This window comes from Silurus aristotelis (genome assembly GCF_946808225.1).
Source record: "Silurus aristotelis genome assembly, chromosome: 1".
Classification (NCBI taxonomy): Eukaryota; Metazoa; Chordata; class Actinopteri; order Siluriformes; family Siluridae; genus Silurus; species Silurus aristotelis.
The window spans coordinates 14,033,776-14,057,776 of NC_139574.1; the positions used below are offsets into that span (position 1 = coordinate 14,033,776).

The 24,001-nt window shown below is 36.7% G+C and overlaps 1 protein-coding gene across 31 annotated transcripts in view; it reads left to right on the plus strand.

The window, feature by feature from the left end:
- Nucleotides 1-24,001, plus strand: part of epb41l3a (erythrocyte membrane protein band 4.1-like 3a) — a 79,191-nt gene that overhangs the window by 42,979 nt on the left and 12,211 nt on the right. For 11 of the 31 annotated variants that reach the window (XM_083544888.1, XM_083544886.1, XM_083544902.1 and 8 more), the window contains exons 4-16: nucleotides 1,502-1,606; nucleotides 1,694-1,736; nucleotides 2,506-2,581; nucleotides 2,861-3,079; nucleotides 4,546-4,633; nucleotides 12,443-12,595; nucleotides 12,688-12,785; nucleotides 14,106-14,281; nucleotides 16,441-16,524; nucleotides 19,223-19,437; nucleotides 20,504-20,551; nucleotides 22,628-22,663; nucleotides 22,986-23,051. In XM_083544888.1, coding sequence (XP_083401014.1) covers nucleotides 1,502-1,606; nucleotides 1,694-1,736; nucleotides 2,506-2,581; nucleotides 2,861-3,079; nucleotides 4,546-4,633; nucleotides 12,443-12,595; nucleotides 12,688-12,785; nucleotides 14,106-14,281; nucleotides 16,441-16,524; nucleotides 19,223-19,437; nucleotides 20,504-20,551; nucleotides 22,628-22,663; nucleotides 22,986-23,051 — 1,407 coding nt within the window. The remainder of the gene's footprint in view (nucleotides 1-1,501; nucleotides 1,607-1,693; nucleotides 1,737-2,505; nucleotides 2,582-2,860; nucleotides 3,080-4,545; nucleotides 4,634-12,442; nucleotides 12,596-12,687; nucleotides 12,786-14,105; nucleotides 14,282-16,440; nucleotides 16,525-19,222; nucleotides 19,438-20,503; nucleotides 20,552-22,627; nucleotides 22,664-22,985; nucleotides 23,052-24,001) is intronic. The other 20 variants (XM_083544883.1, XM_083544890.1, XM_083544897.1 and 17 more) reach the window with 7 other exon arrangements.

Consider the following 24,001-nt stretch of genomic DNA (forward strand, 5'->3'; position numbering starts at 1 on the left):
ATTACTGTATTTTAGTCTGATATTAATATAAGTTACAGTTAAAAAGTTACATTTGAAATAATTTGACTTGGGGTCAAGATCTGTGTTTTATTAAACTGATGTAAAATTTAGCATCTTAAAATGTATAATGTACAAAAAAAATTACAATGTTATTTAGCACTAATGACTGTCAATAATAACAGTTTCTGGTAGGGCTTATTTGTGGCTGCTGGCCTTATAGCACACACTGAGCATCTGTTGCCATTACGTTGGGTGTAAAAAGAGTGTGTGTGGGGGGGTGAGTGCAAGGGAGAAGAGTTGCAGCCTGTCCCCCATTTACTGCCCTTAATGTGCATCAGACTGTCTCTGGGGGTGAGGTGTACTTTTACTGAAATGCTTTCCCCTGTGACAGACAGTAATGCATTGGGTTTCATCTGCCATGAAAAGGCTTAAAAATAGCTCTTCTACCAACTACAGCTTTTCAGGAGCACGGTGTGAAAGTGGAATTCAATGCTTGAATATTTCAAGGCAGTGCCAAATGCAGTTAAATGAAATGTAGTAAAAAATTATCAGTTTATAATTGTACTGTAATGATGATGTATTCAACTCAGTTTGAGGAAATGGTTAGCAAAGTGAAAAAAAAAAAGTTTTACAAAGAAATGTTATATTCACAAATATGTAATTTCGGTATAAATCTTCTGATATACTATCCACATATCTGTGTTTCTTTAAGCAATGTATTAAGAACTTATTTTGTGTTTACACTCTCCACTGTGCACTGAGACCTTATTTATAAACTCGGGGTACTCTGTAACCATAGATTTCCTCAGGGCTGTCTGTGTTTTTTACATGAAGGTTATTGGATTACAGATATTTATTCTACCAGAGCATCTAATTACACAATGGATGAATATGATGAACGTTTTTGATCGTGTGTGGTTTTTTTTATTTTGTTTTTTTTTACTATTATTTTATTCCCTATTTTTATCCTAATTTTTTATCTTGGTTAATGCTTACCTGCCAATTCACAATAACAAACACTAATTAAAATAGCTATGTATCTGGTAGAGAAGGCTATCATGTATGTCCAGCCAACCATTAGCTGACATGTGACCAATCTAGTTATGACATGTGAAGCCAGCCAACTAGAAACATAACACTCCCGGAGAAAAGCGCCAGCCACCCCAGTTTCCCTTGCATCAGCTCACAAATGTCAATGAATGGTATTTGTGATATTTGGTAAACAGAGTATGCCATTCCATCCATCCAATGAGCATAGCCATATTTGTTTTAATGGACTGCCATCATTGGATGCCTGTGAAATGGATGCATGTGATTACTTTTCTGTTGCACCACTCAATAGCCTCATGATTGTGTGACCTCAAAATATACTTGATGTAACAGTTGTTGATAGTGAAGTTAATGTGATGTTATCCGCATCAGCAACACCAGTTAATGAGTGTATTGTGATGAGTGCATAATAAAATGTAATTGTGCTGACAAAGGATTTCTCTGTCCATAGAAGCGAGACAAAGGCCAGGTGATTTTTGACAAAGTCTGTGAACATCTTAACCTTCTGGAGAAAGACTACTTTGGAATAACATTCCGTGATGCTGAAAATCAGAAGGTGGGCTTTTTCTTATTTCAAGATGTGAAAACAATTTACAATCTTTTATTTATGCAGAATCTTCTAAGAGCATTTTTATTTCCACAGAACTGGTTAGACCCAGCCAAAGACATGAAGAAGCAAATCAGGGGTAAGTGCTTGTAAACTAGTGCATGTGTGTAGATAATTCAGCATACATCATGTACAGTTGGGCTTTTTACTGAAAATATAAATAAAAAAATAAATAATAAATGTATTTAAATGTATAAATTAAATGTTTCCAGTTGATTATTCTGGGGAATGCACAGTTAAAACGTGTTTAGAAAGCATTGGGTTAAAACTAAACCACATGGATTAGTCTTGATAAAATATTACCAAGTCTAGTGAAAAATATATAATCTTGTCAGTTAACTTGTTGTATTACATAACAAACTTGTTATATAATTAATAGGTTTATGATTAGCTTACATGGAGCTTTTCATTAAAATTTTAATCTAAATCCACAGGAGGTACTATTGTGCAAATTGATCATTGTTATTAAAATGAAAAATGTAGAAACTAAGTAGCTGACACGACACAGTAACACTCAATAATTATCAAATATCAATTAATTCATTATTTTTTACATAATATAATAATTATCTGAATTGTGCCATGCTAAATGTTCTATTCTGTACATAGTTCATTACACTGTCTTGTGATGTGATGAAAATTATTGTAATTTTGATTTTGCCTTTTGCCTCTGTTACATTTGCATTTTTCTGTTTTAAATCTATTGACCTACTGTTCCAGACGTTTGCTTTTAAGTTACCAGTCAGGCCAATGAAATGATTCATAATAGCTTTCAGCTTTGAAAGAGTGTCATTGAAGTCTTAGCCATTACTACTATGGGTGATTTATTTTCTGTTCTTTTCTTTCAGGAGTTGCCTGGAATTTCTCTTTCAATGTGAAGTTTTATCCCCCTGACCCTGCTCAGCTCTCTGAGGACATCACAAGGTCAGAGCAATCTGTTAAATTGCAGTAACAAAAACACTTGAACGTGCAAGCAGAATTATTTAGAGAATTCTTAATCCTATTCATGTGTCCTTGTATTTCTTATTGCTAGTCCTTTTGGAGTGGTACTATTTATTTTAGCTGAACATTTTCTTGATTTTTAACTTTCTTCTTTCTTCATTGTAATTGCATATTGTAATTGATATGCTTCAATTTAATTGCCTTCTTGGAAAAAGATGCATGTTTTTTATTGTTGTCTGCTTGTTTCTTTTTGTATTTCAGGTATTATCTATGTCTACAGTTGAGAGATGATATAGTGTCTGGACGTCTTCCTTGCTCCTTTGCCACACACACAGTGCTTGGTTCCTATACAGTCCAATCAGAATTGGGAGATTACGATCCAGATGAATACAGCATTGACTACGTGGGCGATTTCCGCTTCGCTCCCAACCAAACGAAGGAACTTGAAGAGAAAGTCATGGAGCTCCACAAGACCTACAAGTGCGTTTCACATAATCTCTTCCAAGAGATATTTACAGTATTTTACAAAAGTGAGTACACCCCTCACATTTCAGCAACCATTTTAATATTTCTTCTCAGGGGACAATACTATAGAAATGAAACTTGGATATGTTTAAGAGGAGTCAATGTGCAGCTTGTATAGAAGTATAGATTTACTGTCCTCTAAAAAATAACCCAACATACAACCATTATTGGTTAAATAACTGCCAACAATAATGTTGTACACCCTAAGTGATAACAGCTGTACGCTTTGTAACCGTGCAAAGCCTCATGTCCTATTCATCATGTTCATATATATGTCTACTTGACAGGACCTTACAAATTTGTGTATCTTGTATTAGAGCAGTTAAAATGTAATGCTTTGAGTACAATTCTCTTTTACTGACCAGGGCCAGGGTCATGGAGGTTTTCCAAGACACGTTCCACTCGGAACAGGCCTTGCAAGGGTTGATCAAAGAAGTTGAGTTGAGGTGCAAAAGCTGTCTTAAAAAAAACAAATGCATGAGTGCTGCCAGCATTGCTTTAAAGGTTGCAGAAGCGGAAGGTCCACATGTCAGTGCTCAGAATATATATGCCGCACACTGCATCAAGCCGCTTTGCATGGTCATCGTCCAAGAAGAAAGCCTTTTCTGAAGCTGGATCACAGGAAAGTCTGCAAACAGTTTGCTGAAGAAAACCTGTCCATAACATGGATTAATAGAACCATGTCCTGTTCATTGAGGGAAACATGAATTCCAACATGTACTGTGACATACTGAAGCAAAACACCATGCCGTCCCTTCAGAAACTGGGCCGAACAGCAGTTTTCCAACATAACGAACCCAGACACACTGCCAAGATGACAACAGCCTTGCTGAAGGTGATGGAGTGGCCAAGTATGTCTCCAGACCTAAACCCTATTGAGCATCTGTGGGGCATCCTCAAGCGGAAGGTGGAGAAGCGCCATGTGTCTAACATCCAGCAGCTCCGTAATATTATGATGGAGGAGTAGAAGAGGATCCCAGCAACAATCTGTGCAGCTCTGGTGAATTCCATGTCCAGGAGGATTTAACCAGTGCTACATCACAATGGTGCTCACACAAAATATTGACACGTTCGACACTCTTTTGACATGTCTTTATTGAAGTCACATTTGTTGCCAGTTATTTAGACAATAATGGCTGTATGTTGAGTTATTTTCAGAGAACAGTAAATCTGTACTACTATACAAGCTGCAGAGTAATGAATCTAAAATATATCCAAGTTTCATTTCTATAGTATTATCCCTTGAAAACATAATAAATGGTTGCTGAAATGTGAGGGGTGTACACACTTTGTAAGATACTGTATATAGTTGTATATATTGTGCATGGTATATTTTAATGTTTAACAATGCAAATTCTTATAGCTCTATTAAAGTCAGGTTTTTGGAAAATGTGTATTATATATTGTCCATCTTCCACCAGAGGGATGATGCCAGCTGAGGCTGAAATGCATTTTTTAGAGAACGTCAAAAAGCTTTCGATGTATGGAGTGGACCTACATCATGCCAAGGTACAGAAACTCGCTTTATCTTTTTGCATTGTTACATCATTCTAAGAAAGCGGGAACTGGAGTCATGTAGTAGCTTGTATCATGACAGCCTCTAACATGACACTAACATTTTTTGTCATTTTAAAGGAATTTGCTTCCAAAACGAATTTGTTTTAAACAATAAAAATATAAAACTTTGAGTTCATCTTATTTACTGTTTGTTACTGTAGACTGTGATTGCTGATTTTTTAAAATTATTTTGTTTTATTTTGAATTTAGCTCTCATCATTAATTAATAGGTTTCCACTGACCAACATAATGCAAAATATATTGGATCCAATGATGTCCAACATATACATATATTTATTTATTTTATTTATTTTTAGGGGTGTAACTGTACACAGATTTCATGGTTCGGTACGTAACTTGGTTTTTAAGTAATGGTTAGGTTACATTTTGGTAAAGTTAGGGGGAACAAATGCAAAACATAAAATTGCTTGTAATTTTCCATTAACACAGTTTATTATTATTATTAATATTTGTGAACGACATTTAAACTGTTTATATTTTAATAACAATTTTAAATAAAATTCCTGCTTGGTTAAATAATATATAAAATAATATTTTATAATTTTTTAAAATAAAAATAGAATAAATAAAATGCATGCAATAAACTTTTTTATTATATTGATTAAATTGAGTCATCAAATAAATCGGCACATATAAATCGATTAAATGAAATAAATTGAAAAAATTTCATTAAATAGTTTACATTTGTTAGACCCATTTTGGTAATACAGGGTGTGTGTGTGTGTGTGTGTGTGTGTGTGTGTGTGTGTGTGTGTGTGTGTGTGTGTGTTTTACATTTAAATGTTAAATTTTCTTAAGATATGATCTACTTAACTGTTCTGCTTATTTTAGCGTACTTTAACAAATGTCTTCATTACTTCCATCCTTTATTCTTTCACTATCTCAATATTCGGAATTGTCAGGATTTTCTCCTGCAAGTTATATCATGCATATAACTGTTTTTGACAAAAAAAAAATCTTAAATCTTGAATCCATAGCACTAGTGTTAGCCACGGGCCCTTTCCGGGATAGTGGTTGACGCTAGCACTACCGATTCTTTATCATTTTAATGCATGCACAAAACAAATTTAATTTCAGGTACGGAGTGAGTATGTCACGGAAACACCAGACGTCGGAATATAATCCGGGAGCGAAACAAGGTGTTGTTAATTGATCTTTAACAGAATAAACACAGGAGAATAAGAAATGGGAGTGCAGGGAAGAATAGACTTAGCTGTAGCATGCTTCACAAGAAGTGTAGCGAGGAGCATAGGAAACTTGGGGGATCGCAAGAGCAGTAGGTAGTCCGGGTGATCTAAGGTAGTATACGGTTGATCGGACGGCGAATGAAGGGAAGAGGGACCTTTTAGGGGCAATGGGTTAATGGGAAACAGGTGCTGGTGATTAATAGCAGGGAGAGGCTGAGCGAGAGTGTTGAGCGTTGGTGGGAGGCGTGACTGGTGGTTCTCTAAAAGAGTAGCTACAGTGACAATACACTTAGTTTCTTTTTTTTTTTTTTACCCCTGGCATTGTTGTGTATGTTTTAATGTTTAATAATGGTCACGCACGGATCAAGAATCAGAAACCGGAATAAAGTCAATTAAGCTTTATTTGCCTTAGTACACGAAGCAGGAGCTTCCAGAAAAGCAAACACCAGAAAACAGGTAGGGTACAGAGCATAGAAAGTCCAGGGATGATCTATAGTGCAAACAGTAAGCGAGTGGGAACGGGGGCCTCATAAAGGCGAGTGTAGATTAGAGAAAGGGGTGGGTGATTAGTAGGAAGGAGAGTCTGAGCGAGTGTGCTGAGTGCAGGAGGGAGGCGTGGTTGGTGGTTCTCTGACATTACCTCCTCCTCCAGGGGTGGCTCTTAATGCCCTAACTCGGCGGTGCGGGGCGGTCAGGATGACTTGCGTGAAACTCCTCCAGGAGCACTGGGTCCAATACGTCCTGTCTGGTGACCCAAGAGCGTTCTTCGATCCATACGTCCCAAGTTCAAAATCTCCTGGACGGAGTACACTGATGGCTGATCCAGTATCTCCGGAGGAGGAGGATCTACATTGACTCCAGGGTCCTCTGTGGTAGGGGGTGTAAAGGGTTTCATCCGTCCAGGGGAAAAGCGGTGGCTGGAAGCCTAGCACGCATTAGAATGGGTTCATGGCCGGTGGCTTCCTGGCACAAGAAGTTCTGCGCGTACTTGGGCTAGGGAAGGAAATGGTTCCAGCTAGCTTGATCCTTGTTGCGGTAAGACCGGAGGTAGCGTCCCAGCTCCTGTATCTTCCGCTCAGTCTGGCCGTTAGTCTGTGGGTGATATCCAGATGACAGGTTGATCGTGACCCCTAGGAGCCGGAAGAACGCTTTCCATCAGAATGTGAACTGGGGTCCCCGGTCAGACACAATTTCGGCCAGGAGGATCAGAGGATCGAACTTAGCATGGTTTGATGGCAAGGCCCAGAAACAAGCGTTTTCCCTTCTGGATATCCCGTGCGGGTTGACGCTCCCTCGGTCGTTGTCCGGATTTCCACCTCCAAATCCCAAATAAGCAAAAAACGATAAGATATCGGATCATGGTCCGATCTTCTGTCACGCACGGATCAAGACAATAGGGCTAAGAATTAGATTGGGCGGAACAATAGGTTCGGGGTCCGTGGGCTTGTCAGGGCCCAAGGATCCAAGACAGGGCTTGCCATTCTGTCATGTTGAAGTGGAAGCGTATGAGAAATAGGGCTTATTTAGCTTGCCGGGGGTTTAGACGCTTGTATGAGGTAGTTATGTCGCTATTGGCGCTCCATATGGCCCTTGCCTATGACAGAGCTTTCTCGGTTAGCAAAGAAATCAGAAACGCTACATTGGATCAGTCGCTGGGAAACTTGGGAGGCTGCATCTCTATATAGAGGTTGACATGCAGGAGGAAGCCGTTGGACTCAGCCGCGTCCCCGGAATAAGAAGCTGGAAGAGCCATTGGGCTGCTGGAGGTGGGTGGTAAACCCCCACTGGTAAAAAGAGAGGCGGCGAGTTCCTTAATAGGATCCGAGATGGGAACTGGCTGTGGATACATCGAGGTAAGATATCGGTTCATGGTCCGATCTTCTGTCACACATGGATTAAGAGTCGAAAACCGGAATAAAGTCAATTAAGTTTTATTTGCCTTAGTTTCCAGAGAAGCAAAAACTGAAAAACGGGTAGGGTACAGAGCATAGGAAGTCCAGGGATGATCTATAGTGCAAACTGTAGATCGGATGGTGAGCGAGTGGGAACGGGGGGCCTTATAAAGGGGAGTGTAGATTTGAGACAGGTGTGGGTGATTAGTAGGAAGGAGAGGCTGAGCGAGTGTGCTGGAGTGCAGGAGGCAGGCGTGGCTGGTGGTTCTTTAACAATAATAATAATAAAAATAATAAAAAATGCTCAAAGTGCGAAGAAAAGACTAAAAAAAATTGCCTGTCACCTGTGTACCGAATTGAAAGCCCTGTACCGAAATATTTTGCAACAAATACATGTACTGTTACACCTCTAATATATGTACGTATACATACATACATTTTTGTTGTTTTTCTAAAATAAATCTGCCAGTTTGTATTGGGTAAAGTCAGTTAAACAAATATGGTGGTAAAGAAAATATAATGAATCTGCTTTGCTCACACATTGAATGTCAATCTTTGAGCAAATTGTTGGATAGCTACTTGCTGTTTTGAAATGGATATAAGGCTAATTAATAGTTTGTAAAGAGATACAAATGTTGAAAAGTCTGTGATGGTCCTGGGTCACAGCGAGCGTTCTTCTTTCTCCTCACAGATTAAATAGAATTATTAGTTTAAGTATATGTATAAGTTTACATGCAAATCGGAGAATGTTATATTTTAGCCTGTAGTTTTTCTAAACTATATGTATGAAAAGGTTTTCCCAAGGTGCACGCACATACTGATGCAATGTTTGTGTGTACATGTGTATAGTTCATGTCTCTTACATACATCATTTATTAATGCCAAGAATGACTCTAGAATGTATGTTTTCCTGTCACACTGTTGATCATATACAGTGGGTACGGAAAGTATTCAGACCCCCTTAAATTTTTCACTTTTTGTTATATTGCAGCCATTTGCTAAAATCATTTAAGTTCATTTCTTTTCCTCATGAATGTACACACAGCTCCCCATACTGACAGAAAAACACAGAATTGTTGACCTTTTTGCAGATTTATTAAAAAAGAAAAACTGAAATATCACATGGTCCTAAGTATTCAGACCCTTTGCTGTGACACTCAAATATTTAACTCAGGTGCTCTCCATTTCTTCTGATCATCCTTGAGATGGTTCTACACCTTCATTTGAGTCCAGAAATTTTTGATTATACTGATTGGACTTGATTGGGAAAGCCACACACATGTTTATATAAGACCTTACAGATCACAATGCATGTCAGAGCAAATGAGAATCATTAAGGTCAAAGGAACTGCCTGAAGAGCTCAGAGACAGAATTGTGGCAAGGCACAGATCTGGCCAAGGTTCCAAAAATTTTTTTGCTGCACTTAAGGTTCCTAAGAGCACAGTGGCCTCCATAATCCTCAAATGGAAGATGTTTGGGACAACCAGAACCATTCCTAGAGCTGGCCGTCCGGCCAAACTGAGCTATCGGGGGAGAAGAGCCTTGGTGAGAGAGATAAAGAAGAACCCAAAGATCACTGTGGCTGAGCTCCAGAGATGCAGTCGGGAGATGGGAGAAAGTTGTAGAAAGTCAACCATCACTGCAGCCCTTCACCAGTGGGGCTTTATAGCAGAGTGGCCCGACGGAAGCCTCTCCTCAGTGCAGGACACATGAAAACCCGCATGGAGTTCTCCAAGATGGTGAGAAATAAGATTCTCTGGTCTGATAAGACCAAGATAGAACTTTTTGGCCTTAATTCTAAGCGGTATGTGTGGAGAAAACCAGGCACTGCTCATCACCTGTCCAGTATAGTCTCAACAATGAAGCATGGTGGTGGCAGCATCATGCTGTGGGGGTGTTTTTCAGCTGCAGGGACAGGACGACTGGTTGCAATCAAGGAAAAGATGAATGCGGCCAAGCACAGGGATATCCTGGACGAAAACCTTCTCCAGAGTGCTCTGGACCTCAGACTGGGCTGAAGGTTTACCTTCCAACAAGACAATGACCCTAAGCACACAGCTAAAATAACGATGGAGTGGCTTCACAACAACTCCGTGACTGTTCTTGAATGGCCCAGCCAGAGCCCTGACTTAAACCCGATTGAGCATCTCTGGAGAGACCTAAAAATAGCTGTCCACCAACGTTTACCGTCCAACTTGACAGAACTGGAAAAGATCTGCAAGGAGGAATGGCAGAGGATCCCTGAATCCAGGTGTGAAAAACTTGTTGCAGCCCTCCCAAAAAGACTCCTGGCTGTATTAGATCAAAAGGGGGCTTCTACTAAATACTGAGCAAAGGGTCTGAATACTTAGGACCATGTGATATTTCAGTTTTTCTTTTTTAATAAATCTGCAACAGTGTCAACAATTCTGTGTTTTTCTGTCAATATGGGGAGCTGTGTGTACATTCATGAGGAAAAGAAATGAACTTAAATGATTTTAGCAAATGGCTGCAAAATAAAAAAGAGTGAAAAATTTAAGGGGGTCTGAATACTTTCCGTACCCACTGTATGTTTCTAAAATGCCAATTCACTTATAAGTGACATACTTTATGTTATGTGTTATTTTTTATGTATCTCTGTGTGTTTTTTGTAGCATTTTATGTCCAAAGTGCAGTGTAAGGAATATTTACCCCTCGCATTACAAAGGCACAATTTGGCATATATAACATTATAACAAATTAATTTGCTCTGTGGTGTTGGTTTATAAAGATATTGATAGGTTTACCTATGTAGCCTTTTGCAAAGTAGATAAAAATTTGACACGTTGAAGAATATTATTGTTTTATCTACTTCAGTATATGCAGCATTTGAACTAAATTAAACCAAATGTAATTCTTATTGGAAAAAAAGTTTTGTTGTGCAATTTGGTGTAATGAGGCTCCCCTTAGGGCTGAATAAACAATTATGAGGTAAACATTCTGTCAAACTAATTTAATAGTAAGTGGCATTAAATATAATCTGTCAGTTGATGAAGAATATTAGACTATTTTTCATATTGCATAATACTTAAAAAAAATAATAATAATAATTAATTACATTTGCTTGTGAAAACATAATTTTCTTTTGCAAATTATAGAGCATGGAAGCATTAATGATTGTTTCATTACAGGTTAATTTTAAAACAATTGGCGACTGTTGGAAAAAACAAAAACAAAAAAACTTTCATAACACTTTTAACCCCAGTGATTTTTCATGTGTAAGATATATATCATCCCATAAATGGTCATTGAGCGGTCTCATCTTATATTACAAGAGACCAAGCAATGATGAGCATGGAAAATGTCCCTCACTTTGGTTAGATCAGCCCTCTTCTTTTTCCCTTTTTTTTTTTTACTGAATGGCCTAGTTGGTAGGAAGCTTCTTTGAGTGCTTGTCTCCAGCTAAAGGAGAGGTAAGGCTGCATTTGTGCATCTGTGTGTCCTTGTATGTTTGTATGCTTCTTCCGTCTGACCTTAGTCTTCGTGCATGACCATGAAGTGAAGAGTCCCATTGTCTGAGCTGCAGCTGATTTAGCCACAATACATACACTATTGTGGCCCACTGCCTATTCTCAGTATGCCTGTTTGCAGAGGTTACATTCCCCAGAAAAAGATCTTCTCATAGTTCTACTTGTTTTACATGTTACCATAGAAAGCATTGTTCAGTCCCAGGGTAATCAAGCTATCATTTCTGTAAACCATTCATTACTTTGTAAACATTTTTTAAAGCGTTCCATCACTATCAATTAAACATCACATTAACAAATAGCTTTAGTCACATCAGAAGGTGTTAAACACCCACTTGTATTTATGACATCCATTATCCTATCCTGAAAACTTCTTGAAAGATTGTTGTAATGGTTTTTTTTTTGTGTGTGTGTAGGCTTAATAGTTGCCTAATATCCCTAATAATTAATAGGTGCAAAGCCAGTTGTGATTGTTTATTCTAGATGTTGCATTAAGTAGATGCCAATAGTGTTTTGAACAGCATCTGTCAGCTGTGAAATGCATACCCATCTTTGAAAGGCTTATTTTTATGTCATATTCTGAATGCCCAAAAAATCTCAGTAACCCTCATTGTGATAACCCATCGCACAGACGAGAAACAAAATTGCATTCGTTTTGTGAGCGATCATTTGAAGCGGACCTGTCAGAGAATTGTATGCTGTGCTAGTACTGCACACAATTGGAGCACAAAGAAATGTGGGGCTGACCAATGACATTTACACAGCCCAAAAAAGAACCAGATTAGGCTTCACATTGCCTGCTGAATGTCTAGTGCATTTTCTTCTCTCTCAGGGGTCTTACCTCATGGACTGCTTAACATTGGTTCCACATTTAATTTTTCTTCACATCTGTACACTCAACATTGCGTTATTACGGTGTCACACTGTTAACAAATCATTTTACATTTCGATCAGCCATTGATAAAAAGATAACATTAAACTTTTCTGATAGGCTTGATACATCAGCAGAGCATTTTGCCTCCCAGCAGATCTCTACTGAAAGATTTAAAAAAATTTTTTTATAAAATTTGACATATTACTTTGGAGCCATTTAGAAAACTTAAGCTGTTTGTCCTGTGATTGTTGTTTCTTTGTTTATGCAATGTCCCAGATATATGTATCTGATTATTCTTTAGGACTCAGAGGGGGTGGAGATAATGCTAGGAGTGTGTTCATCTGGCCTCCTTATCTACCGTGACCGGCTGCGCATAAACAGGTTTGCTTGGCCCAAAGTCCTCAAGATCTCCTACAAAAGGAATAACTTCTACATCAAAATCCGACCTGGAGAGGTGAATTCAGAACTTACATACTGCAATGACTTATAATGCAAAATGCTGACAAATGAACGAAATGTGTTTTTTTGTACGTTGCTATTGTCTAGTTTGAGCAGTTTGAAAGCACGATCGGCTTTAAACTCCCCAATCATAGAGCAGCCAAGAGACTGTGGAAGGTTTGTGTGGAGCACCACACCTTTTTCAGGTGAGAATTATAAAAGTAGGGGGATTTTATTTTTTAATAGTCTGCAATGATTAGTAATAACTTTTGGTCAGTTCTTACATTTTCATGGTTTAGAAATTGGGTTATGTAAAGAGTAGAAATGGGGACATACAAAGGACATACAGCTATGGGAAAATAATCAGTAAGGGGGTGTGTGATGTGTGATAGTACCTTATTAAATATGATTATTTTGTTTTTATTACAGAAATTGTTTTAACTTATTATACAGCAGTAATTTTCCAGAGTTATTATGTAATATGCTGTAAAATTATGCCATACCTATAAGATAAGATATACCTTTATTTGTCCCACATTGGGGAAATTTCTCGAATTTATCAGTCTATAGTTTATTTTATTCTGGAGCATTTAACTTGTTTGGTTAGTATCACTTGTTTTCAAAAATAAATGTTTATGTTACAGAGTAAGCATAAACCTCAAAAAGTCTTCTGGCCTTAGACCTTTTTTAACCAGAATAACTTTCACTCTGACTGTTGCCAAGAGCTTGAACTAAAGACTCATTCTATCAATGTTAATTAATCAATCACTACAAGCCATAATGATGATAGAAATTCATCAACACATTCTAAAATTCAAGCTCCAAAGGAAAGCAACCTACAGTTCTGAGCAGTAAACTGTATCTTGGGGTAAAATTACACACTCTTAATGATGTGGAAAAGTGGCCCACAGAAAAGTGAACTATCATTTCCTTAACAAAACAAAGCCCCAAGTAACATTTAATAGATGTTTGGCTTTCATTCAACATTTAGTCCCCATTTGTTTTTATAAAAACCTCTACACTTCTGGGAAAATGTTCCACTAGATTTTGAAGGGCATCATTATTAGATATTATTATTATTAGATAATATTATTATTAGCTATTACTACTATCATGCATTAGGAGTCCTGGGATGCAGTCAGTTAAGGCTGAAGCTCTATAGCAGGCTACACAAGATCTTTAACTCCAACCATATCTTCATGAACCTTATGTTGTGATTTAGAGCATTGTCATGCTGGAACAGATTTGTGTCCCCTAGCTTAAGTGAAAGGAAAATTGACTGCTACTGCATCCAAAGACACCCTATACATTTGTGTACTTCCAGTTTTGGGAAATGTTGGAATGTCTCAATACTTTTGTCCATATTGTGTGTGTATACTGTATAATTTAAGGATTTTATGTGCAGTTTGTAAAGGCTTGTTGACTTTGGTGAATAATACAATTTTGATATCTGTTTGGAAATGTGATCGTTGTTGCACTGACCTATTAGCATTAGGTAACCAAAGCATATGAACATTATTTATTAGGTTGGTATCTCCCGAAACTCCACCTAAGAAGTTCCTGACTCTTGGTTCCAAGTTCCGCTACAGTGGCCGAACCCAAGTCCAAACGAGAAGGGCCAGTTCACAAATAGTTCGTCCAGCTCCCTTCTTCGAGCGTTCCACCAGCAAACGCTACATCATGTCCCGCAGTCTAGATGGAGGTTGGTTCAGTCTTTTGTTTAGTATATCTGTAGTCTATGGTGAAGTGCTAGATTCAATGTGTTTGCATATAAAATTTTTAAGTTATGCAAATTAAATCTATACAGTTATAAGGAAGTGATTAACATAACTGAACAAAATTGCTGCTACTTATTAAGGCATTAAAAACCTGAGCCTAAATGGATTGCATTATGTAAATTTATCTTTACTAATTAAAATATTTTACAAGCTCAAAATGCAAAACTGATTAATGTTCAGTTAAAAGTGTGTCTTTAATTTAAAGAGTAAGGTCAAGTTTAATGACTGCAGAGCTGGTGTGCTATTCAGTGACATTGTTAAAGCATTATTTCCTCTGATAAAACAGGCTTAAGCAAAGCCCACTACCAGTTCCAGCTACTGTAGTGAATTACTATAAGACATTGTCTAGCATAAAGTAATTATAATACATTTGTGACTGTAGTATCTTATACTGTATCAGTAGAAATTGTTTGCCTTTTACACACTCCATTACCATAATCAGTTTAACAGTGGTATTGTGTTTCTTAATCTTACTTGGCCAAGAGCTCACACACCTTAGCAATCCAAACTGTTTCCCCACAATGATGCCAACATGTTTTTGTGCCTCTGCTAATGGCAGCATGTCAGTCAGCCTCAGTGGAGTTAGTGTCATTGTTATCCTTTGTGTTCACATTGCCTTTTTCATCCAGCATGGCCTTTACTCTTTCTCTACCCACTGTTTTTATTAGCTGGTACCAGACCTTCATCAATGTCTTCCAAGTTGCTTTTTGGTGTCTCTTCTGAGAAGTGCTTGTTGCTGTGCTGGGGCGGCTTCTCTGTTGAACTCCAACATTATTTTGTTCCTTTCTTTTCCTAAAACACATTGTTGAGAGCAAGACAGAAAGACCCACCACAGGGAAGTCTTAAAATGTCTGCTGCCAAATGCACACTTGCATTTTTATTTTCTTCACCCTTGTTTCTAATTAATGGAATAAATTAAAATCATATTGCTCCCCAAGAGCTTACGGAAGCCAGCAGACTTGAATTTGAATCTCAGTTTTAACACTGGGGTTTTGACTACTAATGTTATTATTCTTTTGGATTTAGTGAGGAAACATTTCATTGATGTAATTCACTGAAATGAGCCTGAAATGAAATTATAGATTAAGGAATGTTGTTCCTAATGTAGTTCCTATTATGTGTCCTTTATAATTAGCTCTTCTATACTGTAAAAGAGGACTATGGTTAAACTTCCTTTTGTGTCAGTAACTGCATATCACACACAATATATTAGACATATCAGACAAAAAACACATTTTATCACTTGGGTTTTGAATCTCTCTGTTAAAATACTTGGATCACAATGACACCCTGATTTGTACATAACACATATTGAACATGTGTATTTACTGAATTAAGAAATTACAATGAACAAATCAACTTCTGTGCTGGTCTTGATCATAAATGTGTAAAATAGCCAACTTTTAAAGAGGCATAAAGAACATAATTTGCATTAGCACCTATAAGTAATAGCTAGGAGTTGCAGGTTGATTACAACTTTTCATGCAAAATGCTTTTACAAAATGATACAAACTGTAGATATATGTGAGATACAGTACCTGTCACTTTTAGGGCTTCCAGTGCAATGCATATGCTAACTGCTTATTGCTGCGTCATACAGCTTTTCAGATAAACACTGAATGAACTTGATTTAGCAGTCTTGTGTCCTTTGAAGCAAATTGTCCATAGTCTGTCATCACAAAACGAACACATGCTGCTATTTGTTTAACTTGTACACCTTGTGGACTGCTTTTTAGGAAAAAGAAGACAGCCGAGCTGTATTAAGCGAATATAAACATAGTTTGAGCAACAGTAAAAAATGTGGTTGCTGGAGGAATGATGATTATGAAATTTCTTTAGTACAAGTCTTCTACAGGAAGCGCAATTTAAACATAAAAAAACCACATTAAAAGCATCAGGCATATGCAAGATTTCAGCACATGCAGCTGTTATATGCTTTATGTGTTTTCCCCCTAAATTTCATACAAATATACAAATGAATGAATGAATTATATAGGAAAGCTGAATCTTAGTTTTAAGACACGTGGCATCTTTTCATTTGTCCAGTCAGCAAGTCTTCTTTTGCTGTTGACTTTTTCCTCAGCTCAGCGGAGCATCCCCCAAATTACATCGACTATAGTCCCAGGACCTAAACCGCTTATCACTATGAATGGCACTAATCCAGCAGGTAGATATGTGCATCTACAGTACAACCCCAGCCTAGACCTTAAAAGCTTGCTAATTTGGAAGTTTATAGATGCAATGGACTTGTCTGTCTGCTGCAATTCTCAGGCCAGCTCTGCATGCTTTTGACTGTTTAAGCTCTTAGCCCAGCATGTACAAGCTCACTGCTAGCTACAGAATCTCCTTGCTTAGCTTTTTACTCTTTTGTCTTCTGGGAATATTTGTAAGCATGGCTCATATCACTGACTGGTCATTTCAAAGTACTTTTCAAAGTTTCTGGTTGACTAAAATCGCAGGAAATTCCCGAGGGTAAATCGAAGACATTAAGATGTTGGGTCATAAAGAAATTAAGAATAAATCTAAAATAATCCAAAAAGGTACAAATGAAAACGTATATCCACCTTTACTTCAAAGGTTTCTGGTTGACCAAATCGCAGGAAATTCCCGAGGGTAAATCGAAGACATTAAGCTGTTGGGTCATAAAGAAATTAAGAATAAATCTAAAATAATCCAAAAAGGTACAAATGAAAACATATATCCACCTTTACTTAAAAAAAAATCATACATATCATACACATGGAGTTCATTAACAGAACTATAGACAAGAATGTAGTGGTGTGTGTACACTACCGTTTTGGTAATTTGCAATCCAACTTGTTGTCTAAACAAATTTTTAATTGTTTACTTTAGTTTTTTTTTTTTTTTTATATGACCACGATTTAGAGAAAATTTTTGCTGTATACTGAATATACGTATGTGTTATTTTTAATATTAATTATACTGTCCGCTACTGTATACTGTTAATGTGTAATGTTAGCTAAGTGTTGTATTTTACAGTTTTTATTTCACATTAGTGGACTTTCTCTGTTTACTGTAACAGAAAGCGAGCGCAGCACATCACTGAATCTTCCAAACGAGAAACGTGAAGATGAGACCACTGATTGAAACGTTGCTGAAGTGATAAAGGGAAAAGGGGATCGGACTGTCAGTCATTATGCATTTATATGTTGACGTTCCCATCTGATATTTTTATTATGAAAAAAGTAGACTGTTCTTTTGTCATATTACTGAGCGACAACTTGTCCTTTGTATTATCCTGGTAAAATGTGAAGCTCTCATGCAGTATCTGTAATGTTGGGCAGGTTTGGTCCAGTCATTTAAATATGTCCAATGCCTTTCTGCTAGTCTGTCTTCTTACAGTTTGCAATAATATCTCAGCAATATTTTCACAGCAAATTAATTTTCACAAACTATTCATTCTTGCAGAAAAATAAAGTGTTACTAGTGTAAAGTTAATGTACTATAAATGTTAGTGTGATAATGTAAGGTTTGTGACATGGATACAAGATTTGCCAGTAGTTAGGGTAGTTAGGTAGTTACCATCACTTGTTCAATAGTATTTTGTCATGCAAGAGTAACTATGGAGAAACTGAAATGACCAATGGCTTCAATATATTGTATTAATTAGCCTGTTTTTTTTACCACTAGCCTGTTTTACTCGACATGTATCACTTTTAGCACTAATCTTCACCTCATACAGGCATAAAAAAACAAATTGTAAGCATTTTTGGGATTTATGCCACTTATGTACTGCCATCCTTATCTACAGAATATAGTAAACACAACTGAATTACATGAAGAATTGTTTAAAATAAGTCTATAAACATTATTTAGTATAAAAAGAAAAGAGAGACATAATTGATGTGCTTTTCAGCCATTAGGGTTGCACAAGCCAGTGCACTCTTAGTGCCGGTCCCAAACCCGGATAAATGGGGAGGGTTGTGTTAGGAAGGGCATTCAGCTTAAAATATGTGCCAAATCATACATGTGGATGATCCGCTGTAGCGACCCCTAATGGGAGAAGCCAAAAGAAAGAAAAAAAAAATGATGTGCTTTTAAATCAAATCAGGAGAAAAGTTATATTGAGCATCGTTTTAAGAATGATGGCATTTCAGTAAACTGGTCATGGCCTTTATGTCCTGTGTAATAAATGTGTAAACAGTTTTGGTCCTAAACAAGGATGAGTTGTAAATAGAGTAACATGAAGTGTAAAAATGTTAACCTACCTCAATGGTAGTATAATTAAAAGTCTTTTGAATTAATCAATATTTAATTTATATATTTAAAAAAAATATTTAGCAAAATGCCCACATTTAACTAAATCTATGTATAAAGATATGAATTATTGTATGACAATGACAATTTATTTTATAACTGTAGAAGGGGTGAAAAGCAGTAAAGCACCTAATTAAACCTAACGAATAAACTAACGATTTGTAAACTGGTATAAAATGTTGTATGGTTAATGGAATGAAAGGGTTGCTGGGCTTTTACTGTAACTTTAACTGTTTACCATCTATAAAAAAAGAATCATAATAGTGTTGCTTAAATATTGCTTTTGAGTCTTGTAGTAGATCAAGGCCACTATCTGGAAATAAAAACTGCATCTTTGTGTTTTTTGTATGTTGATTTCGCCTTTGCTTTATGCTGTTCTCATAGTCCCTGTAGGTTTGAAAATGAATGCAAGATGGCTTTGCTACTTTTGATTGCAATGTCATGACATCAACCCCCATGCTTTAAACATTCTGCATACTGCATATTTTAATTATTATGCAATAAAGGACATGGTGTGTGTGTGTGTGTGTGTGTGTGTGTGTGTGTGTGTGTGTGTGTGTGTGTGTGTGTGTGTGTGTGTGTTGTAGAGATGGGCACAGCATTGTACGGAGCTTCAAAGGGCATCGCCATGAGTGACCTCATCACCACAATTACACCAGAGAAAAAGGCAGAGGAGAAGAAATCAGAGGAGGAAGAAGCGGTGCTTCTAGAAAACATTGTTGTTGAGGAGGAGGACGAGACAACCAAGGCTACAGAACTGTCCCTGCCAAGTCCACCAAGTCCTGTTCGACAAGACACACGGGTAGGATGTCTTTTATCAGCATTTTTTCTTAGAAACCTGCTACAACAAACCCCTTACAAATGGAAGTAGTAATATTTATGCATTGTATTTAATCACACATTATTTGCAGCTCATGAGTAATTGAACATCAACACAGGTTTTAACATAATATCTTAATTCTTCATTCAGTACTAGAAGCTAATATTCATAATATTCTGTACGGGTACAAAAGAATCCTAAATCTGAACAAATCCAAACAAATCCTAGACCAAATATAAAACTATTTCAGATTTCTGCTGCCAGTGATTAACATTGCAGTCAAATTTTGTATTGATATTTTTCTATTTTATGGCCTGTTATTAAAATGTATGATGTTGATTGCAGGATTATTTGACTGATTTTGTAATTGGAAAATAAGTCATTTTATTTAAGTTGTGATCAGAATGTACATAACTGTCCACTACTAGGCTAGAGGATAATAGCACACATTTACATTCACTTGAATAGTCTGCTATTAGGAAAACTTTAGGTGCACTAGGGTGCACCTAAGCCATTCAGTAAAGTGATTTCTGTTTGCAACCTCACTATAGGGAGTTGAAGCTGTTAAATAAATACCTAGTAAACCTGGAGAACTTGACTAAAAGGAAGAGGCTTTTGTTTCCTCAATGAAAATGTTGCTTCACAAGTGGCAGATGATTTATTACTCAGCCATACTAAACACTGCTAAAAGATTCAGAAACAGGATGTTTCCTCCTTGAGTATGAGTCCTCCTTATGCAAGACTTTGCAGTTGGGTTAATGACCTGCAATATATCATCATTTGATAGAAATTTGCCACAGTATATACCTCAACCAAATATCACCACCACTATTTTCTTTACTGATAGAAAAATAATAAAACGATTGTGTAATAAAACGTGACATAAATGTTTCACATTTTTAACTAACAGCACATCTCAAAGTGTTTATTTCCCTTTGGCAACATGTCGCATACAGTGCAATTTATGCAAACTATACAAGACATAATAGATTGATTTTTTTTTCTTTGCATGCTTTCAAATGGATGTGTGCTTGTTTGCACATTACAGACTGATTTTACAGACACTGCTATTGATGGTGAATTGACGGCTACTGAGGTTTGTAATATAGCTCATGACCTTTTTCCACACACATCAGCACATTTATTAATTTCTTTGTTTGTTTTCATTAAGTATATATTATTTTACATTGCAAAATATTGTGTTTTTACAATATATACTATATGGGCAAAAGTATTGGGACACCTGAATTTTTCAACCATATGTAGTTTTTTCCCAATACTATTACCACAAAGTTGGAGGCACACAGTTTTATAGAACAGCTTTAGATGTGGTAGAATTACAGTTTCCCTTTACATGAACAAGGAAAAAAAAGTCTATACTAGCATTACAATGCCTCTTCGCACAAAGTCAGCTCTGCGAGGATATGGTTAGAGTGAAAGATCTTGAGTGGCCTGATATAGATTTCTAACCTCAACCCTATTGAACACATCTGGGATAAATTGGAACTCTGACTGCACCCCAGGCCTCCTCACCCTACATCAGTACCTGACTTTACTCCTACTCTTGTGACTGAATGAATACAAATGTATTCACAAAACACTTTAAATTCTAGTGGAACATCTTTAAAGAGGAGTGCAGGTTCTATAAAACAGCAAATGGAGGACTAAACGTGGAATAGGAGGTTCAAAAAGCACATGCAAATCTTATGTTTTAGGTGTCTACAGACAATTGTCCGTATGGTGTATTTGAACATAACAGCGTTTTTTTTTTCTGTAGTCATTGTTTTAACAGTTTGCTATAGTGGTATCTACAGATTTCTCATTTGTCTAAAACCACTAGATTTCAGTGGCAGGCCGTGCATTTGGTACCTGGGCCTTCAAGGCGGACTTTCCCCTAATTAAACCACCTCTTAAGTTCAAAACCTCTACACTACAACCGCAACTGTGCACATACATCATCTGGAGCAGTTTAGAATCAATATTTGTCTAATAACATGACAAAAACATAAAAATGTAAATAAAATAATAAAATATAATCTACTCACCAGAGATGCAGATTCATAATTTGCACCGCTCCTCAGAGGCTGTAATCCAGTGGTACCACTCGTATTCGCAGGTCTGGAAGTGGTAAACAAACCCTTTCCCAGACTGAGACAAGCTAGCTAGCTTCGGGGTTGGCCAACCTCCTCACAATGTCTAGCTTTTCTTGAAAATTGATTTTTAAGTATGTCAGAGACCAAATAAATTTCTCTTCCTCCATAGGCATAAAAAAGTCTAATTCAGATGTATTAATGTGTGCAGAGCGCTACAGACGTGTTTTGCCAGTCGAACTTGGCTGTAACAGTTTCCCTTTGACCAACCAATCAGAGGACGGGAAAACGCTGACTCTATTCTGGGCCAGGTAGCTGCCCTGTGAGGCAAATTTGATTGGTTAAACAAACAGATTTATTTGTTATAGAGACTAAGATAAAAAGGCCAGCAGTACTGACTTTGAAGGCGCCGAGCAGATTGACATGGCAGCACATGGAGGCTGAAATCTGATTGGACAAAAAAAAAACATCCATATACACATAGTGGAAGCAGTTCAGCCGAAAGAAACGCTACGAAATGAAGAGAATAAACAGTTGGGAATAAATTAATCCAATTTCATGGAACAAATATTAAAATTTGGGTTGTAAATGTAGGTCAGTGCTTCTGATAGAGAAGGCTTTGCTGGCCCTGACTGCCCACCACTGCTAGATTTTAAGATCTATAGCCCCGAATTAAGCTCTATGTTTTACAGCATTACAATAAAAAAATCTTAAAGCTTATCTCTGTATATACTGTAACTGCATCTCTATATAAATTTCACAATTGAGATACATTTTAGTAATTAATTAACATATTACTATTCGATTAAAGTGCTGTGTAGCACTAAATTATTGGTATTTGACCCTTTTGCAGTCATAGGTTTACAATTGGCGGGGAAGCAGATATTGAAATTCAGAAAACTGAATTTTGTTTGTGAATTCTGTTTGTGAATTTTGTCCGCCATTATTATTTATTTCCTGTTAGATCAACAATTCATTCATCATCCTCATTTTTGTTTTCACTGACATATCTGATGCACTATTACTCTGTAAATTTTTTTAAATGATATAACAATGCTCAATCCTGTGCCTCTCTTTGCCAGTCGGATCAGGAAGATGAATCTGAAATAAGGAACCAGGTGAGAAGACTCTCTGAATGTTATTAGTTTCATTCCAAATATCAGGTATCAGGATTGTTATAGCTGTAGCACCATTATCAGTTTGAGAAACTTAAAAAAAAAAGTTTCCTCATGAGTCTAAAATATCAAACTAAAGAAGTCTAAAATTAATCTAAAGTACCACTTGTAATGAAAATACCACAGCAAGTATAAGCAGCAGCTACACTTTAAGAAACATCATATTTCCAGAATGTTAATAAAAAAGAAGCTGCTTCACAAAGCTCATCATTTGTGACTGTAGGAAGCTCCTGGTTGATAAATCGATGTCTCTTTCCCTTTGCAGCCCAGTTTTATAAGGAGAATTAAAGGAGAAAATGTGTTTATCAGACATAGTAAACTGATGCTGGAGGTTGGTAAGGAATGGGAGATGTAGTGCATGGAGTGATAACAAAACACTAATAAGAAAAAAGTGTGTGCAAGTATCTCGTGAATGGTGAAGTAACTAAGCTTTCGGCCTATGTTGAATTTGTCTAACAGAACAGTTATAAATCACGTAATAGCTGTGACATTTTCTTAACATCTTCCGTCTACAACTAAGTGCATAGTACTGCACATTGTTAAATGTGTCTTGCTGTTTTAATGTCAAGTGTTGTGGTTGTGGTTCAACATTAATAATGAAATTGGAAGTTTGGCTCGCTTTCTTTTCTAACAACTGAAAAATATTGTTGTTATATGTATTATATAGTGACAACATATCAGACACTGTAGAGAGGATTTGTTTGTTTGATTTGTTTGTATTACTTACAGTTATTACATACACTGTAAGTCAAAGTATTTGGACTTAGATTTGTTGTTTGTTTTTTTTTTTTGTTGTTTTTTTTGCTATTTGTCAGATGCTGGCAATTAGATGAGGAATGGGATTCTATCTATTATTCAATTGAATGCTTTGTACTTTAAAATGTCTTTATTGTTCACTGTCAGATTTATAAATAAGTGCTTTATTAAAGGCAACTGTGTTTGTTTCGCTAAAGAAGCTTCTATAAATAACAGACGATATTAGATTAATAGATAGTGTTCCCAAACTCTTTTATCATATTACCCAAAACGAATATTATTAACTAAATGTTTCCCCAAGCCTTGAGGAAAATACCAAACAAAATGGGGACAAACTTACACTTATAAAGAACAATCTTATTGATTCTTTCCTACCACGTTATCTGTGTAAAGCTGCTTTGAGACAATGTCTATTGTTGAAAGCGCTATAGAAATAAAAATGAATTGAATTGAATAACATTTCAGATCTATAATATAGGACTGTTGTAATATTTGAACATTTTATTATGTCAGAAACATATGTAC